At 44.1% G+C, this 22,938-nt stretch overlaps 1 protein-coding gene across 2 annotated transcripts; it reads right to left on the bottom strand.

Moving 5' to 3' along the window:
- Positions 1-273: 273 nt before the first annotated feature.
- On the bottom strand, positions 274-22,491 carry LOC120917145 (para-nitrobenzyl esterase-like). 2 transcript variants are annotated; one of them, XM_040328225.1, is made up of 9 exons: positions 22,466-22,491; positions 14,914-15,605; positions 12,447-12,554; positions 9,021-9,217; positions 7,038-7,240; positions 6,375-6,433; positions 6,116-6,283; positions 2,825-3,049; positions 274-1,377 (listed from the first exon to the last, which is right to left on the bottom strand). In XM_040328225.1, the coding sequence occupies exons 1-9, from the start codon at positions 22,474-22,476 to the stop codon at positions 1,235-1,237; spliced, it is 1,806 nt and encodes a 601-aa protein (XP_040184159.1). In that variant the 5' UTR covers positions 22,477-22,491; the 3' UTR covers positions 274-1,234. The 2 variants fall into 2 exon arrangements, with proteins under 2 accessions (XP_040184159.1, XP_040184158.1); XM_040328224.1 differs by lacking the exon at positions 22,466-22,491 and adding an exon at positions 19,705-19,892.
- Positions 22,492-22,938: the final 447 nt, after the last annotated feature.

Here is a 22,938-nt window from a genome sequence, read left to right as displayed (position 1 = left end):
CTTTCCTAAAGTCAGAGCGACTTGTGTAGTGTCCGTTTAGACGGCTCTCATAGGGAAACATTGAATTCGACATGCCATGTGACTTGGGGTCTCACAAGTCGGATGCCTTGTCCCAGCAGTGTAAACCAAGCCTAAGTGGCCATTTCTATGTGCAGGGCCCTCTGTGGTTAGTGCAATTAGGGGATACTTACCCACCCTGGCATCCATGTATAAATTCTGGAACCAGGCCTGTATTTACAATAGTACGAAATAAAAAACAAACTGAGCACAAAGCCATTGTAAAGTCAGTTTATTGAAAAAAAAAAGAATCTGCTATGCCATCTGATTTCCGGAGTTATGGAACACCTCCTCCATCTGGGTTTAATGTTTTCAGGAGATCGGAATACTTGCACTGTAGATAACTCCATTGTCAAGATAGATTTAAGAGACATTGGGGTCACTGCAGCAGCTGGTTTGGCAGCTCCCGCCTAGGACAGTAGGGTTAGAGGAACCATCCACCCTCAACATGTATAATATAATTGTGATAACTGTTTCATTACTTTGTTTTCCACCAATTTTTCAATAGAATTGCAGAGGATGTTGAAAGGAGTGTAAAGGCTCATTAGAGTTCAGGAAACATGATATCATCCTTAATTTTTCTTATTTGGTAGTCTGTTGCGTTGAAAAACTGTTTATATAATACAGACCCCATTCTGCCTCCAATAACACAAGTAAGTCTACTCAAATTGGAGACGTTCTGTGCGTACAAGTAAGTACCTCTGCCAGTTGGAAGCCTTCTTAATGTTCTAGGGGAGGACCCAATGCTGCAAATGTTCCTCAAAATGAGTACAATACTTGGAATTTTTATCCGTGTTATGCTCACCACTATCCCAACCCTTCTGAAGATAGGAAGGGTCTTTTTCACCAACAGTTAAGCCCAAGTAAGGGTTTAAAGACCTTGAAAACCCACCAAGTCAAAGGGAACCCGTACCAAGCAAAATTAAAAAACGGTTGCTGTTGACCTCTTGACATGAAAAAATGTTAGTTTAATTTTCTTTGGCCTTATTCTTTTCTCTTCTGAGTTCTTGATTGAAACAAGTTTGAAAGTCAAAACACCCGATCTGCATTCTTTTTTCAGATCAGTCACCAATATGTTGAAGCCTCTGAATTGATGTGACAGCCAGGCAACTGGCAGTTTTAGGAGACAATCATCATATTTTTTACGAGTTTCCTTTAATAAAAAAAAAAGCATTCCTCAGTTTATCCAGGCATAAGAATACATGTTGTACTTCTCCCAGAGTGCACACTGAGCTGAGCGATAGTCCTTCCCTACAGACAGCGATGTGGACAATAGCGCTGTCCCATTGGGGTACTCTGGCCATTCAGGTGGCATGTTTCCTGTAACAATAAATACATTTGAACACATTAAAGTCAATCTGTGCCTTCCCCCAAACCACCAGTTTTCAGAATGTTCTGATAGCTATTGCATATCTTTCAACATTTCAAAGCTAAGGAGAATTCCAAGCAGAACAAAGGGTTCAGGTATGCAGATATCATGGTTTATTTCTGCATGATCCATTTACAGTATGTTTAATACTTTTTAAAATACACTGAAAAAGCACTGAGCTCTGAGTGTGCGAATGTACAATTTGTGATCATGGTAAAACCAAATCTAACTTGTATAACAGTCCTCCTGACTGTGTGTCACTCACCAGCCCTCTTGGCTGTTCCTTGTTCCTCCTGGAGACTTGCCTGGCAGTGTTCTCCTGCTGTCCTCCTCACTCCCAGTGCCTCCTGTCCAGGACACCTCCATGTGTCTTGAGAGGGTCCAGTCCACACACGAGCCCAGGCCCAAGGTCAGCTCCCTCAAAGGCCACGATAGCCTAACACTCCATCTCCAGCTTCCACCCGAACAACTCCTCCCCAGCTAGGCTGACCCTGAGTATTTGAGGGGGCCTGCCCCCTGCCAATCCAAGTTGAGGATTGGTCAGGGCCCTCAGAATACTCCAGGCAACTTCACCACTCCTCCCCTCCCATTCTTCAAGAAGGTATCAGAACATTTGAGAAGTGGGGGGAAGTCTTTGCGATGCTGCCTGCGAGTCATCCAGCTCTCCAGGACAAAAACAATCAGGCTTGTCTGCCAGCCAAGACTGCATGAATTTACCTACACTACACAAAAACTCTAGCACTCTAGTAACACAGCTAGGGGGTGCTACACCATCCTAGCCACTGCTACAGTGTGATTTGAGCCAGAGGTAGGTAGACCCCAGATTCACCAGAGATAATTGCGTTGCAAGTGTGACAATGGAGCTTAAAATATTTCTAAATTCAAAAATAGGAGTTATATATCAACCAGGCAATCCTGGATTCCATTGAGTGAAGTTATATGCTGTTGGGTTATACTGCCACCTATTGCAGGACACTGGCAAACCAAAAAAAATTGTAGGCCAGCACCTTGTAAGGGTAAGACCAGCCGACGTGAGTAAAAAGGCACTAAGCCTCCATTCACCTAACCCTATAAGAAAATGAGAACTTGGTACCTCGATAAATTGTCAGGATAATCACCCCACCACAACCTGTGAAGTACATGGAAAAGGCTCATAGGTCTAGCCAAAAGGACAGAATTCTATACCACACAATCAGGATGATTGATCAAAATACTGAAATCAGACATAGCCAGGCAACTAGCATTTTCAACAATGGCAGCCTTCACATTTCAGTATCTCTAAACCATGAATGCTGGGATGCTGCAGCGTATACCCAGTGTGTGCAATATGCTGTCCATTAGCTGATATTTTCTAACAGCCAGTTCTTACAGCCACATCTTACTTTCTAAGATTCTTACCTTCTTTGGCAAAGTAAATGAAGTATTTTCTTATCAGCCTCTGGAAGTCACGGTCTGCTTCTGTAGTCTCTCCAAAAGCGGAATCCAGTGTTCCAAAAAATCCCAGGATATCCAGCATATGAAAGGAAAACCAGCTTTCATAGGTGAAGAAGAGGCTATTAACTTTAACTGGCCTAGATGGAGAGTAGGTGACCTGATAGCGGTAGACAGGGCTCGACAATGAAGCTGCAATTACAGGACAATGAATAATCATCAGTTACATAGAGCAGTTCCTTTTTATTTTCTTGTTATTTTTTTTATTTTTTTATTGGAATAAACAACCATAGTACAGACATTGATTGAGATAGTCTCTTTATATGTTGTAGTGGGCATCGTACCCACAGTTAGTACTACAAAAGTCACAGGTAAACAATTCATAAGATCACAGTAATACATTTTTTATTTACTTATAACAATTAGGTTACAGAACATTAGCAACAAGGGTGTCACACCCCATAGGATGAGCACAATGAGGGTGATCGGGTACAAATAGGCCCTAAATCCGACATTCCAAAGTAGGTAGGAAGCATGATTAGCACTGAGAACCAAATGAAAAATACCAAAAAATAGAGGAGAGAAAGTAAACTAGATAAATGTTAAAATAGGAATCAGGAACTTAGAGAAGAGAGGCAGGGGTTGGTAGCACACATCTGGAATGGCTACAGGCCATAGCACTGTAACGGAATGGCCCGTGATACCCAGAGACTTTTGAAGGATGCGGTGGATACTCCTGTGCCAGCTTCACCAATGACTCTTGGGTCTAGGTCCATTAGGGACATAGGATGACTGAGAACTGATATCTCGGATTAAATGGGATGGGACATTAATCATAATTCAGGCATTGCATGATATCTTGGAATATTACAGGTGGTTTATTCTGACCACAACAGGTCAATAGAGTGTCTCATTCAATGTGCAACGTAGACTGTTGAGATGCTAATTAAGTCCACCTGGCTGTAGTGATGAAAGCTGTGTTTGCATTCTGTTGTCCATTGTGCTAATTAGGTCTGCTCCTAAGATATTTCATTGTGTATGCTAATGACACTGGGGAATGGAATGGGTCCTGTCTGCTGGAATGTCGGATAAGCTGTCGTAGGGTGATGGAATGGAATATCGTAAACGGTGTTAACCCCTGACTGTTACAAGCCCTATAGGCGAGTGGGAAGTTTTGGCTTTAGCAAGGTGGAATCAAAGCCAGGAGGTAAGAAGTTGTCCACCCATGACTGCCACATCCCCACATGCTTAGATTCTTTGTCAAGCAAGGTCATCTCATTCATGGCCTATGTGATACAAATTTTAGTTTCTAGTATACAACAGGCCCTGCCAATGGTTCCTTTTTGTTTAATTATGATACCCTTCTACTAGTGACCGGGATCTACTTTCCCAAGGGGACATCACATGGGGTTTTCAATTAGTCCAACTGGAGTTACAGAAATACTATATATATGAAGTCTGATAGACATTGTACAAATAAACTCCAATTTCCTAGTTTTACCTCCACTCTCCTGGTACAGCAGTTGTGCAAGGAGTCTTAATATGACTGTGCAGTCCAAAGGGCACCAGATTGTGACCCAGTGTTCTAAGCAACCAGCACCCAGTATTATGCTGCGTACACACGATTGGAAATTCCGACAAGAAAACCGTGGATTTTTTTCTGACGGAATGTTGGCTCAAACTTGTGTTGCATACACACCGTCACACAAAATTGACTGCCAAGAACGCGGTGACGTACAACACTACGACGAGCCGAGAAAAATTAAGTTCAATGCTTCCGAGCATGCGCCGACTTGATTCCGAGCATGCGTATTTTTGTGCGTCTAAATTGCATACAGACGATTGGAATTTCCGACAAGAACTTTTACCGTCGGAAAAAATGAGAACCAGCTCTTAAATTTTTGTTGTCAAAAATTCTGACAGAAAAAGTCTGATGGAGCCTACACACGGTCGGAATTTTCGACCAAAAGCTCACATCAAACTTTTCTTGTCATAAATTTCAACCGTGTGTACGTGGCATTAGACCTGGTAAGATATATCCCCTCTCTTCCTCTGCAATACAAATCTGTGTGAGGAGACTTTTGATGAGGAGAGGTGGTTACTCAGTTATGCCAGCACATAGCACCACAGTGGATGGGCAAGAAGTGGCATTTTCACTAAGAATTCTAAGCAACATTAGTCATAAATCCAAGCAGAGGTACAGAAGGTAAACATAAAAGAAGATGGAGACTTTTATTGGGCTTTAACCACTTCAATACTGGGCATTTTCACCCCCTTCCTGCCCAGGCCAATTTTCAGCTTTCAGCACTGTCACGCTTTGAATGACAATTGCGCAGTCATGCGACGTGGCTCCCAAACAAAATTGACTGGTGTTATTTGATCACCTCTGCGTTTTTTATTTTTTGTGCTATAAACAAAAAAAAGACTGGAAATGTTGGAAAAAAAACACACAATATTTTTTACTTTTTGCTATAATAAATATCACAATTTTTTTTTCATTTTTTTTTTTCTCAGTTTAGGCCGATATGTATTCTTCTACATATTTTTGGTAAAAAAAATCGCAATAAGCATATAGTGATTGGTTTGCGCAAAAGTTATAGCTTTTTTTTACTAGTAATGGCGGTTATCTCTAATTTTTGTCAGACAGATTGGACACTTTTGACACCATTTTGGGACCATTCACATTTATACAGCGAACAGTGCTATAAATTTGCACTGATTACTGTATAAATGTGACTGGCAGGGAAGGGGTCAACACTAGGGGGCGATCAAGGGGTTAAATGTGTTCCCTGGGAGTGATTCTTACGGTGGGGGGAGGGGACTGACTGGGGGAGGGGACCGATCGGTGTCCTTATGTACAAGGGACACACCATCGGTCTCCTCTCCCTGACAGGACGTGGGTCTCTGTGTTTACACACAGAGATTCACGTCCCTGGCTCTTTAAATGCCGATCGCGGGTACCTGGTGGACATCACAGCTGCCAGACATGCGCATTGGCACCCACATGATGCGGCGGGCACAGATTTTCCCCCGATGCGCGCCCGCGGCGGCACACGGGGAACTAGTAAACAGTAAACAGGGACTCCCTCCAGGCAATTGAGCGACCTGCATTGACTTCTATACAGAAGTCGTTTTGCAAATCGCCTCTGAAGTCGTCCTCAAGACGACTTGCAGAGTCGCCCCCGAAGTCGTGCTGCTGCTATGTGAACCGACTCTTAATGGTTTAATTGAATTCCCAGATGAAGGATTTACATGTACCTGCTGCTTGTTTGGCCAGCTCATTGTTGGGACATGAGGCTCTCAGGTCAGACACCATTGTCATGTAGGTCTTCTCCACACATCGCTCAGGCTGGGTGCAGAACTCCGAGGTGGGATAGAGATACAGAGCCTCGTCTGCCAGACTTCCCCCAAATGTGTTCAGACGTACTGGAGAAGAATATTACACAAATTATTATTTTATAAATATGACCGAAGATTTATTAAAAGTTTACAATTCAGTCAGTGGGAGAACACTCACATTTGACAAACCAGCGGTAATCCTCTTCAGTCCACTTGGACATGTTGGCAAAAAATGGGCTGTGGAGAAAAAAGAAAATGTATAAGTATATTGGAACATGGGATGCACCTCCCTTGCGTCTCGGTAGATAGGCAGAGTGAATTAGAGGGTGCCAGAATAGGCCCGGCAATAAGTGCCTAATGAACATGTACTTTAACTCTAGCACATGCATGCCTTCATTTTACTTCCCACCTTTAGCTGCCTGGAGTGAGGAAAAGTCCTGCTTGAGTTTAAAGTCACAAGAGCTTACACAGGGTTAAGAACTTATTCTTTCTGTCCATATGCGACAGTGCTGGTCCCTAAGCTGCAATTTGTGTTGTCGTGTGGGAGAAAGAGGAGTCAGTCAGTTTTATGTCTTTTGAAATTTGCTGTGGCGGTATTAAATGTTCATGTGAATGCCAATGAATGGCATTAAACTGAGAAGATAATCTTGCGTACTAACTGCATGAGTGAACTCTATGGGGGGGGGGGGGGTTGGTTAAACATTTTCAATAATGTTGGTATAGAAATTCATCCCTAACCTACTATAAAAGGGCCAGTTGGTTGTATCTGCGTCCTAGGCTAAGGGGAACCCAACCTCTCCTGGACTTCGTCATTGAATTCAAGAGATAATAATCATCTTACGCAAACTCAGTTTCTTGCAGAGTGGTACCGATCACATATGGTACGTCACTGTAGCCCATTTTCTTCTCCTTCCATATATCCAGTGGGGAAGATGGCACCACATATCCATCCACTACAGGCAACGGGCCAATAAATTTTTCTTTTTGTGGCAAGTCAAACAGGTCTTCTGCTGCCCATTCTGGGTATTCCTTCCAAGGGATGGACTAGAAGTAACACATGTAACATTATATCAAACAACAATCCACCATAACCATTACTATAAACTACACTGTTTATCTGAGAGTAAACCCTCCATATCTATATTTTGGGTGTATGTTGCTTGTGTTATAATAGTAGACCAGGCTAAGGAAGTTATTTCTTTAGGTTCATACAATATTATTACCATTATCAATCTGCACAGTACTGTATATGAATAGCACTGTTGCCCTTACGAAGCCAAAAAAAAAGTGATGATACGCTTACTGGCCAAATGCTCGTGGCCAACTGCCAACTATATGAGCATGTTGGACATCCGATTTTAAAAGCTTTGTATTTGGTTGTCATCCCAACCCTACCCTACACAGTTGTAGCAACTTTCATTCTTCTAGGTAGGCTTTCCAAATAATTTGGAGTGTGTCTGTTGAAATTTGAGTCATTAAGTCAAAAATGCAATTGTGAGGTTAGATGTTGATGGTGGACGAGAAGACCTGGATTCTGGCTTCTGGCTTGCAGTGGGCATTTCATTTCTTCATAAGTGTTTAGTGAGGTTGAGTTCAGAGCTCTGTGTAGGTTACTGGGGCTCCTCCAAAGAAACTCATTATGACGGGAGTCACTTTGGGTAGGGTGCCCGAGAACTCCATTCTGACCTGTACTAGTCGGACTCTCTTTACAGCCACACTGGAAAATTGTATATATGTATATATTGTGTGTTGTCTCATGCTGTTGGACTCTTTTGCTGAGATCGTTTGGGGGTGTGGTTGTATTGCATTGTTTTATTGTCTGTCTGCCCTGGATTTGGGGGGGGGGGGATTCCTCCAACAGCTCTCCTTGCTGATTGGACAGTTTACCCCGCCCTAAATTCCAAAGGGGGGGGGTGATGGGCCTGAGTTGGATAATGGTTGTGTACATGTGTGATAATAAAACAGTTTGATGATGTTGTTCACCCTACACTGTGTTACGGCTGGTGACTGGGTGAGCTAAGGGTTCTAGGATAGTGCTGGTTCTGGACAGAGGAAGCATTTACGGTGGACATAGTCCTGTTGAGGACAAGTGTTCGTCACACTTATCAAACAATGTCTTCATGGATCTGGCTTTATGTACAGTCATTCATAGAGAAGGGTATAGGCCTCATGCATACTGCTGCTCCTAAATTGAGAATTTTGGGACTTTTGGCATTTTTTTGCCTAAGCTCTTGAACGCACCGCCATAAAAGCCTACATGTCCATGCACACATAGGCTTTTAGAGTAATTTAGGAACAGCAGTGTTTTAAAGGCAGACAAAGCTCCTTCTCCTGAATGCAGAAGAATTGCAGGAGAATAAAAAAAAAATGCCAATCGTGGCTAAATGTGTCTAAATGTTTGAGCTTTTTTCATTTGAATGGCCAGAATAAATTAAAATTGTGACATAAATGCTCAAATGTGCCTGAACGCGTCTAAACGCACCAATTTTTTTTTTGAAAAATACGGCTTAGGTGCATTTTTAATGCCAATTTTCTCCTGTCAGGAGAATAAACAATAAACACTTACAATAAACCAAAGTGCATGAGGCCTAAAAGCACACAAGTGTCTAAAAGGTCTTTGTATGCTGTAGCATTAAGAGATCTCTTTACTAGAAACTTTTCAATTCAATAATTTGGATTGTTGAGTTGTCCACAAACTTTTGTCCATATGGTACATCTTATCAGTTACAGTCATAAGCTACCCTACGTGGGACAATGGGGTAAACGCAATAAAAACCTGAAGCTTTTCATGTTCATGATCTTCTCACCTGTGGGTGACACTTACTTGAAGGATCTTGGTTATGTTCAGCTGCCTCAAACATTTAGCGTCTTTGCAGCCTGTCTTCTTCAGGAAAACCTGATTGTCCTTTTCTGCCTGAGCCATAGTGGCCTTAAACAGAGAGGATCCACTCATATCAATGGCACGATGAAAGAGACCCTTGGCCAAAGGGGACACCATCATAGTCCACACTGAAGTCCCTCCTTTAATAATAAGAGAATTCATATAAGGATGGACAGAAACAAAACATACAGTCGGTATAGATATGAGCAACCATTTTGTTGCTTGTTATAGAAAAAAGTGGGGTTGGGACTTTATATGAGGCATGTGGTTTGCACCACCACAGGCCTCCATCCCTAAAAGGGTTTAGAAAATGGAAGGTTGGGACTTTAAATGAGATGCGATTAGCATAATGCGATTAAATATACATATGGAAAATACAAAAATTCTTACCATAATAGTCAGGCTCAAAAATACCAAACCAAAGAAGCACAAAACCAAATTCATCTGTCTAACTGTATGTAATTAAAACAGAGGTTTAGTTGCAGTCATTTGCAAATGTCTGGGAAGCTGCAGGCCACGTCACGGCACTCTATGTAACTGCAGTACTAACTATGAATTTTAAGGCCTCCAAAAGGAGGAACCCAGGTGTGCTAATTAATAGACAGGGAGCAGAAGGCAACCTAGAACCGCCCCTATCTATGGTTGGTCTGGCAAATGAGAGCACTGAAAAGACAAAAAACAGGGGTGAAACCAAAACATGCCTACCAAACTAAAATACCACCAAAACCATTTTGTTGCTTTGCAGCCATGAAATAAAGACAGACACGTTTTTTGTTTTATCCAGCTGTATTTACTCATACAACATATAATATCCAACATGTCAGAAAAATAAATAAAATAATCAAAACTAGAATCACTGAGTTGGAAAAAGGATCACCCCCCTCATGTCAGTATTTTGTTGAACCCCCTTTTAATCTGTTGGGATTTGTCTCCACTAACTTTGCACATCTAGGGCCAGATTCTCGTAGATCGGCGTATTTTTGTGCGGGCGTAACGTAACCCATTTACGTTACGCCTCCGCAACTTAGACGGGCAAGTGCTGTATTCTCAAAGCACTTGCTTCGTAAGTTGCGGCGGCGTAGCGTAAATAGGCCGCCGTAAGCCCGCCTAATTCAAATTTGGAACAGGGGGCGTGTTCTATGTAAATAACTTGTGACCCGACGTGATTGACGTTTTTCGCGAACGGCGCATGCGGCGTCCATGGAATATCCCAGTGTGCATTGCTCCCTAGTACGCCGCAAGGACGTATTGATTTCAACGTGAACGTAAATGACGTCCAGCCCCATTCACGGACGACTTACGCAAACGACGTAAAATATTCAAAATTCAACGCGGGAACAACGTCCATACTTAACATTGGTACACCGCATGTACGCCTCATATAGCAGGGGTAACTTTACGCTGGGAAATGCCTAACGTAAACGGTGTATCTGTACTGCGTCGGCCGGGCATACATTCATGAATTTGCGTATCTAGCTGATTTACATATTTCTAGGTGTAAATCAGCGTACACGCCCCTAGCGGCCAGCGTAAATATGCAGTTAAGATCCCACGGCGTAAGAGACTTACGCCGGTCGGATCGAATAGAAATCTATGCGTAACTGATTCTATGAATCAGGCACATAGATACGACCACCCAGACTCAGAGATACGACGGCGTATCTGGAGATACACCGTCGTATCTCCTTTGAGAATCTGGGCCCTAGACTTTGCAATATTTGCCCACTCTTTGCAGAACTGCTCATGTTCAGTTAAATTTGATGGTGACCATTTGTGGACTGCAGTCTTCAAGTCATTCCAGATTTTCAATGGGGTTTAAGTCTGGGCTTTGACCAGGCCATGCAAGGACATTCATCTTTTTCCATTGACAACTTTCTGGCAGAGGGCACCAGATTTTCCTCAAGAATTTGACGGTATTTTGCCCCATTCATTTTTCCTTCTATCCTGACAAGTGCTCCAGTCCCTGCTACAGAGAAACACCCCCATAACAGGATATTACCACCTCCATGCTTTACTGTAGGAATGGAGCTATATTGGATTTCCACCAACATATCGTTTGGTGTTGAGGTCAAATAATTCCATTTTAGTCTCATCTGACCAGAACACCTTTTTCCATGTGGCATTTAGAATCTTCAAGGTGCATTTTGGCAAAGCTCAGTCCTGACTGCATGTGGCCTTTCTTGAGTGGCTTTTTTCTTCCAACCCTCCCATACAACCACATTGGTGGATAATTTGTGATATTGTTGTCACATGCACACAATGGCCACTCTTTGTCATAAATTCCTGCAACTGCTTCAGAGTTGCTGTAGGTCTCTTGATAGCCTCTCTGACCAGTTTCCTCCTGGCTTTTTCATCCAGTTTGGAGCGACGTCCTGATCCGGGGAGGGTCTGTGCTGTACCAAATACCCTCCACTTCTTAAAAAGGAAGTAACCATCCTTCTAATGTTTATATGCCTATAATAAGGCTTACCTATAGGTACTTTAAATATCTCCTAAACTTGTACCGCTTAGGAGATATTTACTGTATACTGCGCCGATTACGTTATCGGCACATACTCTATGAAGGTACGGCCTCTGGTGCCGTTTCTTCAGAGCAGTGTGCCATGACCGGTGGGAGTGACGTCACATGGCTCCGGCCAGTCACAGAGACAGAGTCCGCCGCCCCTGGAAGAGGGGTGAAGATGGGGTTTGCAGGTGTCACATAATGTGCTAGTATACGATGCATACTAGCACATTATGCCTTTACCTTGCAGGGAAGAAAAAAAAGAGTTTACCTGCTTTTCAATAATAGATTCACTGTGCATTGAAAAATCCATTTAAATAATTTGTTTCTATTTGCCCATCCACAACGTTATCCTGGAGATTATTTCACAGTGCCTTGTCACCCATAGTTGATCATTTGCTTCAGTTGCACTACCAGGCACTGAAATGCTCCAGGAAAGCTCTTTTCGTACTGAGCTGATCAAACTGACCACAGTTGAAAGTCAAATGACTTTATGTGCCATTGAGAATGTGATTAGCTACACCTGATTGAATGCACAAATCATATTTAGGAGGGGGTGATCCTTTTTCCAACTCAGTGATTCTGTTTTTGATTTTGATTTTTCTGACATGTTATATCTTTCACTTGGATGTTATAAGTATGAGTAATACCATGATGAGTAAATACCGCCAAAAGTAAGCTCTATTTGTGGGAAAATCACAACATAAATTTGTATTTATGGAAAGTGTTGCACGACCGTGGAATTGTCAGTTAAAGTAACACAGTGCCGTACAGCAAAAAAAATGGCCTGGTCATGAAGGGGGACAATCTTATGGAGGTAAAGTAGTTAATATGGTAATAATTTAATATTAGAACATTGGTCTCACCTGCGCTTTGGCCATAAATCGTCACCTTGTTTGGGTCACCGCCAAAATATTGGATGTTCTTCTGTACCCATTTTAGAGCAGCCACCTGATCCATTAATCCATAATTTCCTGCAAGTCGGTGATTAAGGAATAGTGTTATGTATTTAATAAAAAAAATATTATATGTACTGTATATTTAAAGTTAAAGTCCGACCCCACCTTCAGGTTTACACAGTCCTACAAGCTCCTCTTCTGTACTCAAATAGCTTAGTCTGATTTCACTGCACACTGTGAGCTTCTCATTGGATACTTCAGCAAGTCAGATAGGGCACACCTTTTTTCAAGGCTGAAGGATGTTCATAATCATCAGGGATGGACTGGCCATTGGGACTACAGGGAGTTTCCCGGTGGGCCGATGGCTCAGTGAGCCGACTTCAGTGACAGCAGACCGCTGCCCCCCTCCGCTCCTCTGTCTCTCCCTCCCCGCAGCGCTCACCTGGGGGGAACAGAGAAGCAGGGGGAGGACCAGAGGAGCAGGGACGACGACAGAGGAGCATGGGGGGAGGGGACAGACAGCTGACTCAACAGCTATGGCCTGGGAGTTTCTCACTTCTGCCTAATCTTGTCCCATAAGGTGGGGCACCAAACTGATTCTTCCCCCGGGTGAAATAATGTCTAGCTTCCCCACTGGTACTGCCTATAAAAGTACCAGTACCAGCCGTTCTACTCTAATAAAGTAGAACGGCTAGTGAAGGGGGAGAGGGGGCTTGGGTGGCCGGGGGGGGGGTGCGGGAGTTGTCCGGCCCCCACGGGAGAGACCTGTCAAAGTGGGCCAGTCTGGATGAAGTCCAGGGCCAAATTTTTGTCCCAGTCCAGCCCTGATAATCATCTACCTTCCTCCTCCCAATGCAGGGACCTGGTGATATCACTGGATCTAACATTATGTATGCAATGAAAACAGATTATATTTTGACTTAGTATTGGCCAATCAGGTGTGTTTCATATGCATGTGCTGACAAGGAACAGGCAGGTTCGGCATCACTGGGGGGCAGGGTGATGATGTCAGCAAGAGCAATTTTGCCACACCCACATTTTGTTGCGGGACACTATGCGCACCACATTACTACTCTCCTTGGGGCACCCAAAGGTGTCCCAGGTTGCCAACGTGTTTGAGTTTGGCTTGAAGAAAAGGTGGCAACCCTAGTGGTAAGGTTCTTCCTAGTGGAACTGCATGGTAACGATATAATTTCCTGTTTCTATGTCTCATGTTTTTTTTCCCCATAAAACAAGAAGGGCTCTTCCTTGTGTCCAACACAATCTTGGCTGATGGTTGTCATATATGCAGCAGCTTTCCAACAGGATACTCTATCACTGGGGTAGGCAACCTTTGGCCCTCCAGCTTTTTTTAAACTACAAGTCCCATGAAACATTGCAAGACACTGACATCACAGCATAGGCGTGCGCAAGGGGTGTGCCAGGTGTGCCTGGGCACACCCTAATCCTGGGATTGGTAACCTGTCAATGGTGGGCAGGTGACAGGTAAACTGCAATCCTTCCTTGCCGACCCTTAGAACCTGGACAGGAGAGGTGACGGGGGGGGGGGGAATTTAGTGGAACTGATCTGTATTTTCCTCCTGCAGCAGCTGAAAGTAGGCTTCTCCTCCTCCTGCCTTACAGGAGGAAAATATAGGGGATCGGTACTAATGTATGCCACCCCTCCTTTCCCAGTTACTCTTCCTTCTGTTGCCCGGGTCACCCATGTGCTCCCTTACTCCCCCTTCACCCCATTGTTTCAGGATGGAGAATGGTGAAGAGGCCGGTAAATATTTCAAACGCATATGTGTTGGAGCTTTGGGGTGCACACCCTAATGCAATAGACTGTGCACACCTATGCATCGCAGGTATGACTCCTCGAGGCAGAGGCATGATGGGATTTGTAGTTTCACCACAGCTGGAGAGCCGAGGTTGCCTACCCCTGCTCTATCACATTGAGCACTGATGTGGCCGCTCCCTAGCTCTATAAAACTGAGCTACACAATAACTGCATCTAAGTCTCCATACTGCCATTGGGCAATAAGCATGGAAATGGCATAGAAATGGCAAGTTAAAGTCAAATACAAGAGGGTTAAGAATTTTGTTGGGTTTCAACCAGGGGCGGACTGACCATTGAGGCACTCGGCACTGCCCGAGGGCCCCATGCCACTAGGGGGCCCCATCAGGGTTGCCAGGCTTAGTAAAACCAGGGACAGTATGTAAAAATCTGTGTTTTTTTTTACATCTGTCCCTGATATGTCCGAAACCGACATGCTTTTGATGTGAAAATCTCGAGATTTTAGCTGCCCCGCCTCTGCACTGCCTCCTGGCATGGTGGCCATCTGTAAGCCCGGGGGCCCCATAATCTTCTATTGCCCGGGGGCCCCATGAGTTGTCAGTCCGCCCCTGGTTTCAACATTAACAGATACACAATCTGTGTATGTGTTGTAGTTACCAGAGGTGTTGGTAGGAGATCCTTCTCGGAGTTCAGCCAAAGCCAGGAATCCAAATGCATTAAGGCGGTAGTTGAAGCTGACATGGATGGTATGGCTGGCCAGATCTTCATTGGGACAATAGCCAGGCTCTGACCCACTGGAAATTAATAGGTAACCTCCGTGGATCCAAACCATGACTGGCAGCTTGGCTTCATGATCCAGTGATGGTGTCCACACATTGACATACAGGCAATCTTCTGAGCCCATCACTGTGCCCGTCTCACTCAAAGGCCTCACTTGGGCACACATGGACTTGAACTCTGTGGCAGTGAGAGTGTCATTCCAACAGGTGGGCTCCACAGGAGGCCTCCAACGCAATGGTCCAGTGGGGGGACTGGCATAAGGAATTCCTTTAAACAAATAAACATGATCGCAATGATGACCACGAACCTTTCCACACGATGTTGACACATCTACCAGGGTACATGCTGACTTTCCAGACAGATAAGCGAAACCGGCTACCAGCAAGCTGAACAGTATAATCCCAACACCTATAGCAGCGAGTGTCTTGTAGGTTGGAAAGCTGCAGGAAGAGTCAGTTGTATCAAAGCGCTGCTCCAGAAACTTTACTACTTCTTCTTCTTCTTCCTCCGAGTCCACAAGGGGCTTAATCTCTGAATGTGAGCCTTGCTCTCCTTGAGTACTCCCACGACTGTTGAGAAAACAGAGAGACATTTTAATACTTTCAGTGGCCTACAAGGATAATAATAACTGCTATGTCTGGCCATAGATGATGTTTTTTTTTGTTGTTTTTTTGTCCCATTGTAAAAACATTGGCTGAGGGTAGCAAAACCAAAACTATCATTGTTTAACCGCTTGGGATCCGCACTATAGTCAAATGACGGCTACAGCGCAAATCTGAAAATCCAAGTGGACGTCAATTGACGTCCGCCCCTTTGCGCGTTCCCCGCGCGCGCTCCAGAGCGCGCAGCGGGGAACTGCTGTGCTGGCCGTGTCCCTTGAACACAGCCAATCACAGATCGCCGCGAACGGCCAATCAGAGTGGCCGTTTGCGATGCGATCTGTGCGGCCAATGAGAGATGATCTCATATGTAAACATATGAGATCATCTCTCATTGCCGTTTTACACAGAGACAGCGGTGCTGTCTCTGGAGAGGAGACCGATCTGTGTCCCTTGTACATAGGGACACAGATCGGTCACCTCCTCCAGTCAGTCCCCTTCCCCCACAGTTAGAACACTAATTAGGGTACACATTTAACCCCTTCCTCACCCCCTAGTGTTAACCCCTTCAATGCCAGTCACATTTATACTGTAATTTGTGCATATTTATAGCACTGATCGCAGTATAAATGTGAATGGCGCCAAAAATGTGTCAAAAGTGTCCGATGTGTCCACCATAACGTCGCAGTCCCAATAAAAATCGCAGATCGCCGCCATTTCTAGTAAAAAAATAAATAATAAAAAATAATAATTCTGTCCCCTATTTTGTTTGGCGCTATAACTTTTGCGCAAACCAGTCGCTTATTGCGATTTTTTTTTTTTTTACCAAAAATATGTAGAATAATACGTATCGGCCTAAACTGAGAAAAAATATGTGTTTTTGTTTTTTTAAATTGGGATATTTATTATAGCAACAAGTAAAAAATATTGTATTTTTTTCAAAATTGTCGCTCTTTTTTGTTTATAGTGCAAAAAATAAAAACCGCACAGGCGATCAAATACCACCAAAATAAAGTTCTATTTGTGGGGAAAAAAAGGCGTCAATTTTGTTTGGGAGCCACGTCGCACGACAGCGCAATTGTTAGTTAAAGCGACGCAGTGCCGAAAGCTGAAATTTCACCTGGGCAGGAGGGGGGTATATGTGCCCAGTAAGCAAGTGGTTAAAGTGATTGTAAAGCCTAGTATTTATTTTTATTGAAAATAACAAACATGTCATACTTTACCTGCTCTGTGCAATGGTTTTGCACATAACAGCCCCGATCCTCCTCTTCTCAAGTCCCCTGCCGCTGGCTTCTCCTTTTCTCTGTGCACCCCCAAAGCAAGCTATGGGGGCACATGTGCGAGCTTGTTACCAAGCTATGCTGTCAGTGTCCATTGACTAGGACAGCGCAGCTCATTCCCGTCCCAACTCCCTCCTCACAACATTTGATTGACAACAGCAGGAGCCAATGGCTGCCTGAGTCTCTGTGAGAAGAGGAAACGAGGGGAGAGAAGACTGCAGCCGGGCACAGCGCTGGATCTCTGATAGGCTCAGGTGTTTAGAGAGGGAGGGGGGAAATAGTCAGTGGGGTGTGTTTTACCTTAATGCAGGGAATGCATTAGGGTAAAAAACACCCAACCTTTAGAACCACTTTAAGTGACATAGATTGCTTTTGAAACATAGTTAGGAAATCATTAGGAACACAAGTGTAGATACCTTTATCTTGGTTGTGAATTAGTATGAGAAAATAGACATAAGACCGTTTCGTGGTAAATTAACTCAATTAATTGGTACAAGTTAGAGTAAATGGTTTGGAAATAAATGAACACACAGAAAGTAGGTTCAAACACTGTCCACTAAGCAGTATAATCACTATGCTAAGGTAACTTAGAATATATTTCTGTACCACTAGACTGGGATTAACTCCTGTATCGATACAGTCAATAATAAACATTGGCCCAGATTCAGGTACGATTTGCCCCTTTTTTTACGGAGGCACAGGGCAGAGTTTTTGCCCTGCGCCCCCGCAAATTATCTGCGCTGCGCGCGATTCACGGAGCAGTAGCTCCGTAAATTGCGTGTGCGCTCTTTAAAATTGCCTTGCGTAAGGGCGCTTAATGTAAATGATCCCGTAGGGGGCGGGAATCATTTAAATTAGGCGCGCTCCCGCGCCGAGCGTAGAGCGCATGCTCCGTCGGGAAACTTTCCCGACGTGCATTGCAGCAAATGACGTCGCAAGGACGTCATTTGCTTCAAAGTGAACGTGAATGGCGACCAGCGCCATTCACGAATCACTTACGTAAATCACGTAAATTTCGAACGTCGCAACGCGGGAACGACGGGTATCCTATAGCATTGCCTGCGCCTGCTATTAGGATGTGCAACCTTATGCGAAACCCGAGCCGAGAAAAATTAAGTTCAATGTTTCCGAGCATGCGTCGACTTGATTCTGAGCATGCGTGTTTTATTCTCCGTCGGAGTTCCATACAGATGAATACGATTTTTTCCGTCGGAAAAAAAAGAGAACATGTTCTCTTTCTAAGTCCGTCGGAATTTCTGAAGGAAAAGCTCCAATGGGTCACACACACGGTCGGAATATTCGATGAAAAAATTCCGCCTGACTTTTTTCATTGGAAATTTCAGTCATGTGTCCAAGGCATTAGAATGGCCCAGTCAAAGTCCAGACCTAAATCCAGTTGAGAATCTGTGGCATTACTTAAAAATTGGTGTTCACAGACGCTCCCTATCCAATCTGACAGAGCTTGAGCTATTTTTCAAAAAAGAATGAGACAAAGTTTCACTCTCTAGGGGCCAGATCCTCAAACGAATTACGCCGGTGTATCTATGGATACGCCACGTAATTTTTAAAGTTCCCCCGTCGTATCTCTGTTTTGTATCCACAAAACAAGATACGACGGAATCTGGGCTCGATCCGACTGGCGTACGTCTTAGTACGCCGTTGAATCGTAGGTGCATATTTACGCTGGCCGCTAGGTGGTGTTTCCGTCGAATTACGCGTCAAGTATGCAAATTAGCTAGATACGGCGATCCACAAACGTACGTCCGGCCGGCGCATTTTTTTACGTCGTTTGCGTTCGGCTTTTTCCGGCGTATAGTTACCCCTGCTATATGAGGCGTATCCTATGTTAAGTATGGCCGTCGTTCCCGCGTCGAATTTTGAAAATGTTATGTCGTTTGCGTAAGTCGTTCGCGAATAGGGCTTTGCGTAGAATGATGTCACCGTCGTAAGCATTGGCTTGTTCTGGTTTAATTTCGAGCATGCGCACTGGGATACCCCCACGGACGGCGCATGCGACGCTAAAGAAAAACGTCATTTACGTCGGGTCACGACGTATTAACATAAAACACGCCCCCATCACATACATTTGAATTGCGCGCCCTTACGCCGCCTAAGTTACACTACGCCGCCGTAACTTACGGCGGGAAATCTTTGAGGATACAAAAAAAAAAAGTAAGTTACGGCGGCGTAGTGTATCTGAGATACACTACGCCGGACGGAGAGAAGCGCCACGCTTCGTGGATCTGGCCTTAGATGTGCAAAGCTGGTAGAGACATCCCCAAAAAGACTTGCAGCTGTAATTGCAGTGAAAGGGGTTCTACAAAGTATTGACTCAGGGGAGCCGAATACAAATGCACCCCACACTTTTCACATATTTATTTGTTAAAAAAAGTTTAAAAAAAATCATTTTATCATTTTCCTTCCACTTCCCAATTATGTGCTACTTTGTGTTGGTCTATCACATAAAATCCCAATAAAATACATTGAAGTTTTTGGTTGCAACATGACAAAATGTGGAAAATTTCAAGGGGTATGAATACTTTTTCAAGGCACTGTATGTATAGAGGACAGCGATACTGAGCTAGCAAGTGACAATGCAGACAGATAAGACGCTGGCTGTCCTGTGACTCTGATCACTATGTATATAATCACCCACAAACTAAAAGTGACAAGGCCTCCATACCACCCGAGTGTGACTAGAGAGAGGTTAAGCTGCCATCCTCATGAAAACTCCCCACATCCCTTCCCTCAGCCCCAGAGCTGTCCTCCATGAGGAGAATTTTACTCACTTGTTCCCCGCCATTCTTCTTTGCTTTAACATGGAATCACACACTTCCTCCTCCCTGTACGGCTAACCTTTGTTCTATTCCTAGACTCACCCAGCACCGTCTAACCGGCTAAGTGACATTACATCAAACTGCGGTGACATTATTGTGACAAGAGTCCATGTGCTTTTATCAGAGGATAGATGCTGTGTAATTTCTTATAGGAGGTATGGAATGTTGTTCATCCAGGAATCCCGGTCTGTGCACTTCTACCAGTCCTGATATTTTCCTGGCTGAATTGGAACGCCTCAATAAAGCCCTGGAAATTGTTAAAGTTGGACTCCAGGAATGATATTTTTTTTTTAACCACCTTACCCCCCGGCCAATTCTGACCTTTTCGTCATACATGTAAGAATCAGCATTTTTTTTGCTAGAAAATTACTTTCGAACCTTCAAACATTATAGTTTTTTTTTAACCACTTAAGACCCGGACCTTTAGGCAGGTAAAGGACCTGGCCAGTTTTTGCGATTCGGCACTGCGTCGCTTTAACTGACAATTGCGCGGTCGTGCGACGTGGCTCCCAAACAAAATTGGCGTCTTTTTTTCCCCACAAATAGAGCTTTCTTTTGGTGGTATCACACACAGTGTGTGTGTATATACACATACACACACACACACACACACACACATATATACACATACACACACACACACAAGTGAGTACACTCCTCACATTTTTGTAATTATTTATTGTGACAACACTGAAGAAATTACACTTTTCTACAATGTAAAGTAGTGAGTGTACAGCTTGTACATTGAGGGAACCATGAATGCCAACATGTACTGTGACATACTGAAGCAGAGCATGATCCCCTCCCTTCAGAGATTGGGCCGCAGGGCAGTATTCCAACATGAGAACGACCTCAAACACACCTCCAAGATGGCCACTGCCTTGCTAAAGAAGCTGAGGGTAAAGGTGATGGACTGGCCACGCATGTCTCCAGACCTAAACCTTATTGAGCATCTGTGGGACATCCTCAAACGGAATGTGGAGGAGCGCAAGGTCTCTAACATCCACCAGCTCTGTGATGTCATCATGGAGGAGTGGAAGATAACTCCAGTGGCAACCTGTGAAGCTCTGGTGAACTCCATGCCCAAGAGGGTTAAGGCAGTGCTGGAAAATAATGGTGGCCGCACAAAATATTGACACTTTGGGCTCAATTTGGACACTTAAGGGTGTACTGACTTTTGTTGGCAGCGGTTTAGACATTAATAGCTGTGTGTTGAGTTATTTTGAGGGGACAGCAAATTTACACTGTTATACAAGCTGTACACTCAGTACTTTACATTGTAGCAAAGTAACTATACGCCGGAAAAAAATGCGCCGGCCGGACGTACGTTCGTGGATCGCCGTATCTAGCTAATTTGCATACTCGACGCGGAATTCGACGGAAACGCCACCTAGTGGCCGGCGGAAAAATGCACCTACGATCCGACGGCGTACTAAGACGTACGCCAGTCGGATCAAGCCCAGATGCAGTCGACGCGGGAAGTTTGAAATTACGCGGTGTATCAATAGATACGCCGGCGTAATTCTTCTGTGGATCTGGCCCTTAGAGTTACAAAAGAGGTCACGTGCTAGAGTATTCAGCTTTAAATTGTAACTAAATAATTTTTTTGGATGGAGTAGGAATTGATTAAAGAGACCCTGTCATCAGACATTTTTTTTTTTAAGAAAAAACTCCAGCAGAGCATGATCCAATTTGCTCCAGCAGGAGAAAGAATTCATTCATGATCCCCTGGGAGGTAATCAGATATTCCCTGGATCAACTATACCTATAAATGTTAGGATTCAGTTATATTATGTGCATTTAGGAAAGAATCCAGGCCTTTTTAACGCAATCTACTGAGCCAGCTCTTGAGGGAGTCTATTCCACATTTTCACAGCTCTTACTGTAAAGAAACCTTTCCGAAAAGAAACCTATTTTCCTCCAGATGTAGAGAGTGTCCCCTTGTCCTCTGTGATGACTTTAAAGTGAATAATGAACACCAAGTTCACTATATGGACCACTTATACATGTTGATCATATCCCCCCGTAATCTGCTCTTCTCAAGAGAGAATACATTCAGTTAAAGCGGGGGTTCCGCGGTCCGGACGTTTTTTTTTTTTTGGTTCATTAAACTCTTCTAATGTTCTAAAAATAGTACTCACATATTTAATGTCGCTACTGCCCCGCATTCTCCCTCGGCATGAAATGTGTTTTTATAAAATTTTCCTCTGCCCGTTTCCATTTTGCTTGTGGGCAGCGTGAAGCCCACAAGCAAATGCTTCTGGGAAGCGGTGAATGCGGATCACGTGACGAGTAAAATCACACGATATTTCCTCCTTATGCCTTCGGAATCATCTCCTGGGAAGCGTGACGCTCTGCTCCCAGGAGACATTGCTAAATAGTCCCACTGGGACGCAGGGAGATGAAGCGACACGCCCCCTCCCGCGGGATGAGAACCAGGCAGTGCCAGCTACAGACTCCAGATTTAAGGTATTGTAATGATATTGCAAAGTATGGATAGCGATCAGTTTATATACACACTCAGATAGTCCTTAAGCAATACTTAAGATTTAGGGTGAACCTCCGCTTTAAGGTAATCCTTCCTCATAATAACGGAGCTCCTCCATGCCTCATCAGGTTCGTTGCCCTTCTCTGCACTTTCTGCAATTCCCAGATATGCTTTTTGTGAATGCATTCCTAATCCTAGCTCAGGATATGTGCTGCCCCGGCATACCTGAGATCCATTAGTGCATGTCCCAGTGCTGGAGTCTTCGGGGGCGAACCCTAGGTCCCAACGACGTCCTACATTATGGCAATAGCAGCAGCAGGCAACATTCTTTCACGCCTCATAAGTGCGACTCTCTGACTCTCTCCCCTCCAGGCTCTCTGCTCTGGACCACTGTCTCTCTCTTATAACACAAGATTAGTGTGTCGGACCCAAAGAAGACCTGCAAAAAAACAAAGCACAAGGAAAGACATGAACCCTTACCATCATGTCCCGAGCATCTCCTAACTGGCCTAATTTCAACCTGCTTACAAGCACACAGCTCCTGGGACGCCGAGTGGGAGCTTTCTGTGGACTGTTGCTTGTGAGAGTGCTAGAAGGGAATAAAGGTTTCTATATGTACTTGTGCTGTGGAGTCTTCGATATACTGGCTATTCCCTGTCATGCTACCTCCAGAAAGCTGCTATTGAAAGACTAGAGAA

The sequence above is a fragment of the Rana temporaria genome, chromosome 11 (genome assembly GCF_905171775.1).
Source record: "Rana temporaria chromosome 11, aRanTem1.1, whole genome shotgun sequence".
Classification (NCBI taxonomy): domain Eukaryota; kingdom Metazoa; phylum Chordata; class Amphibia; order Anura; family Ranidae; genus Rana; species Rana temporaria.
The sequence above is the reverse complement of the archived record's forward strand: the minus strand, read 5'-3'. Positions and strand labels throughout refer to the sequence as shown.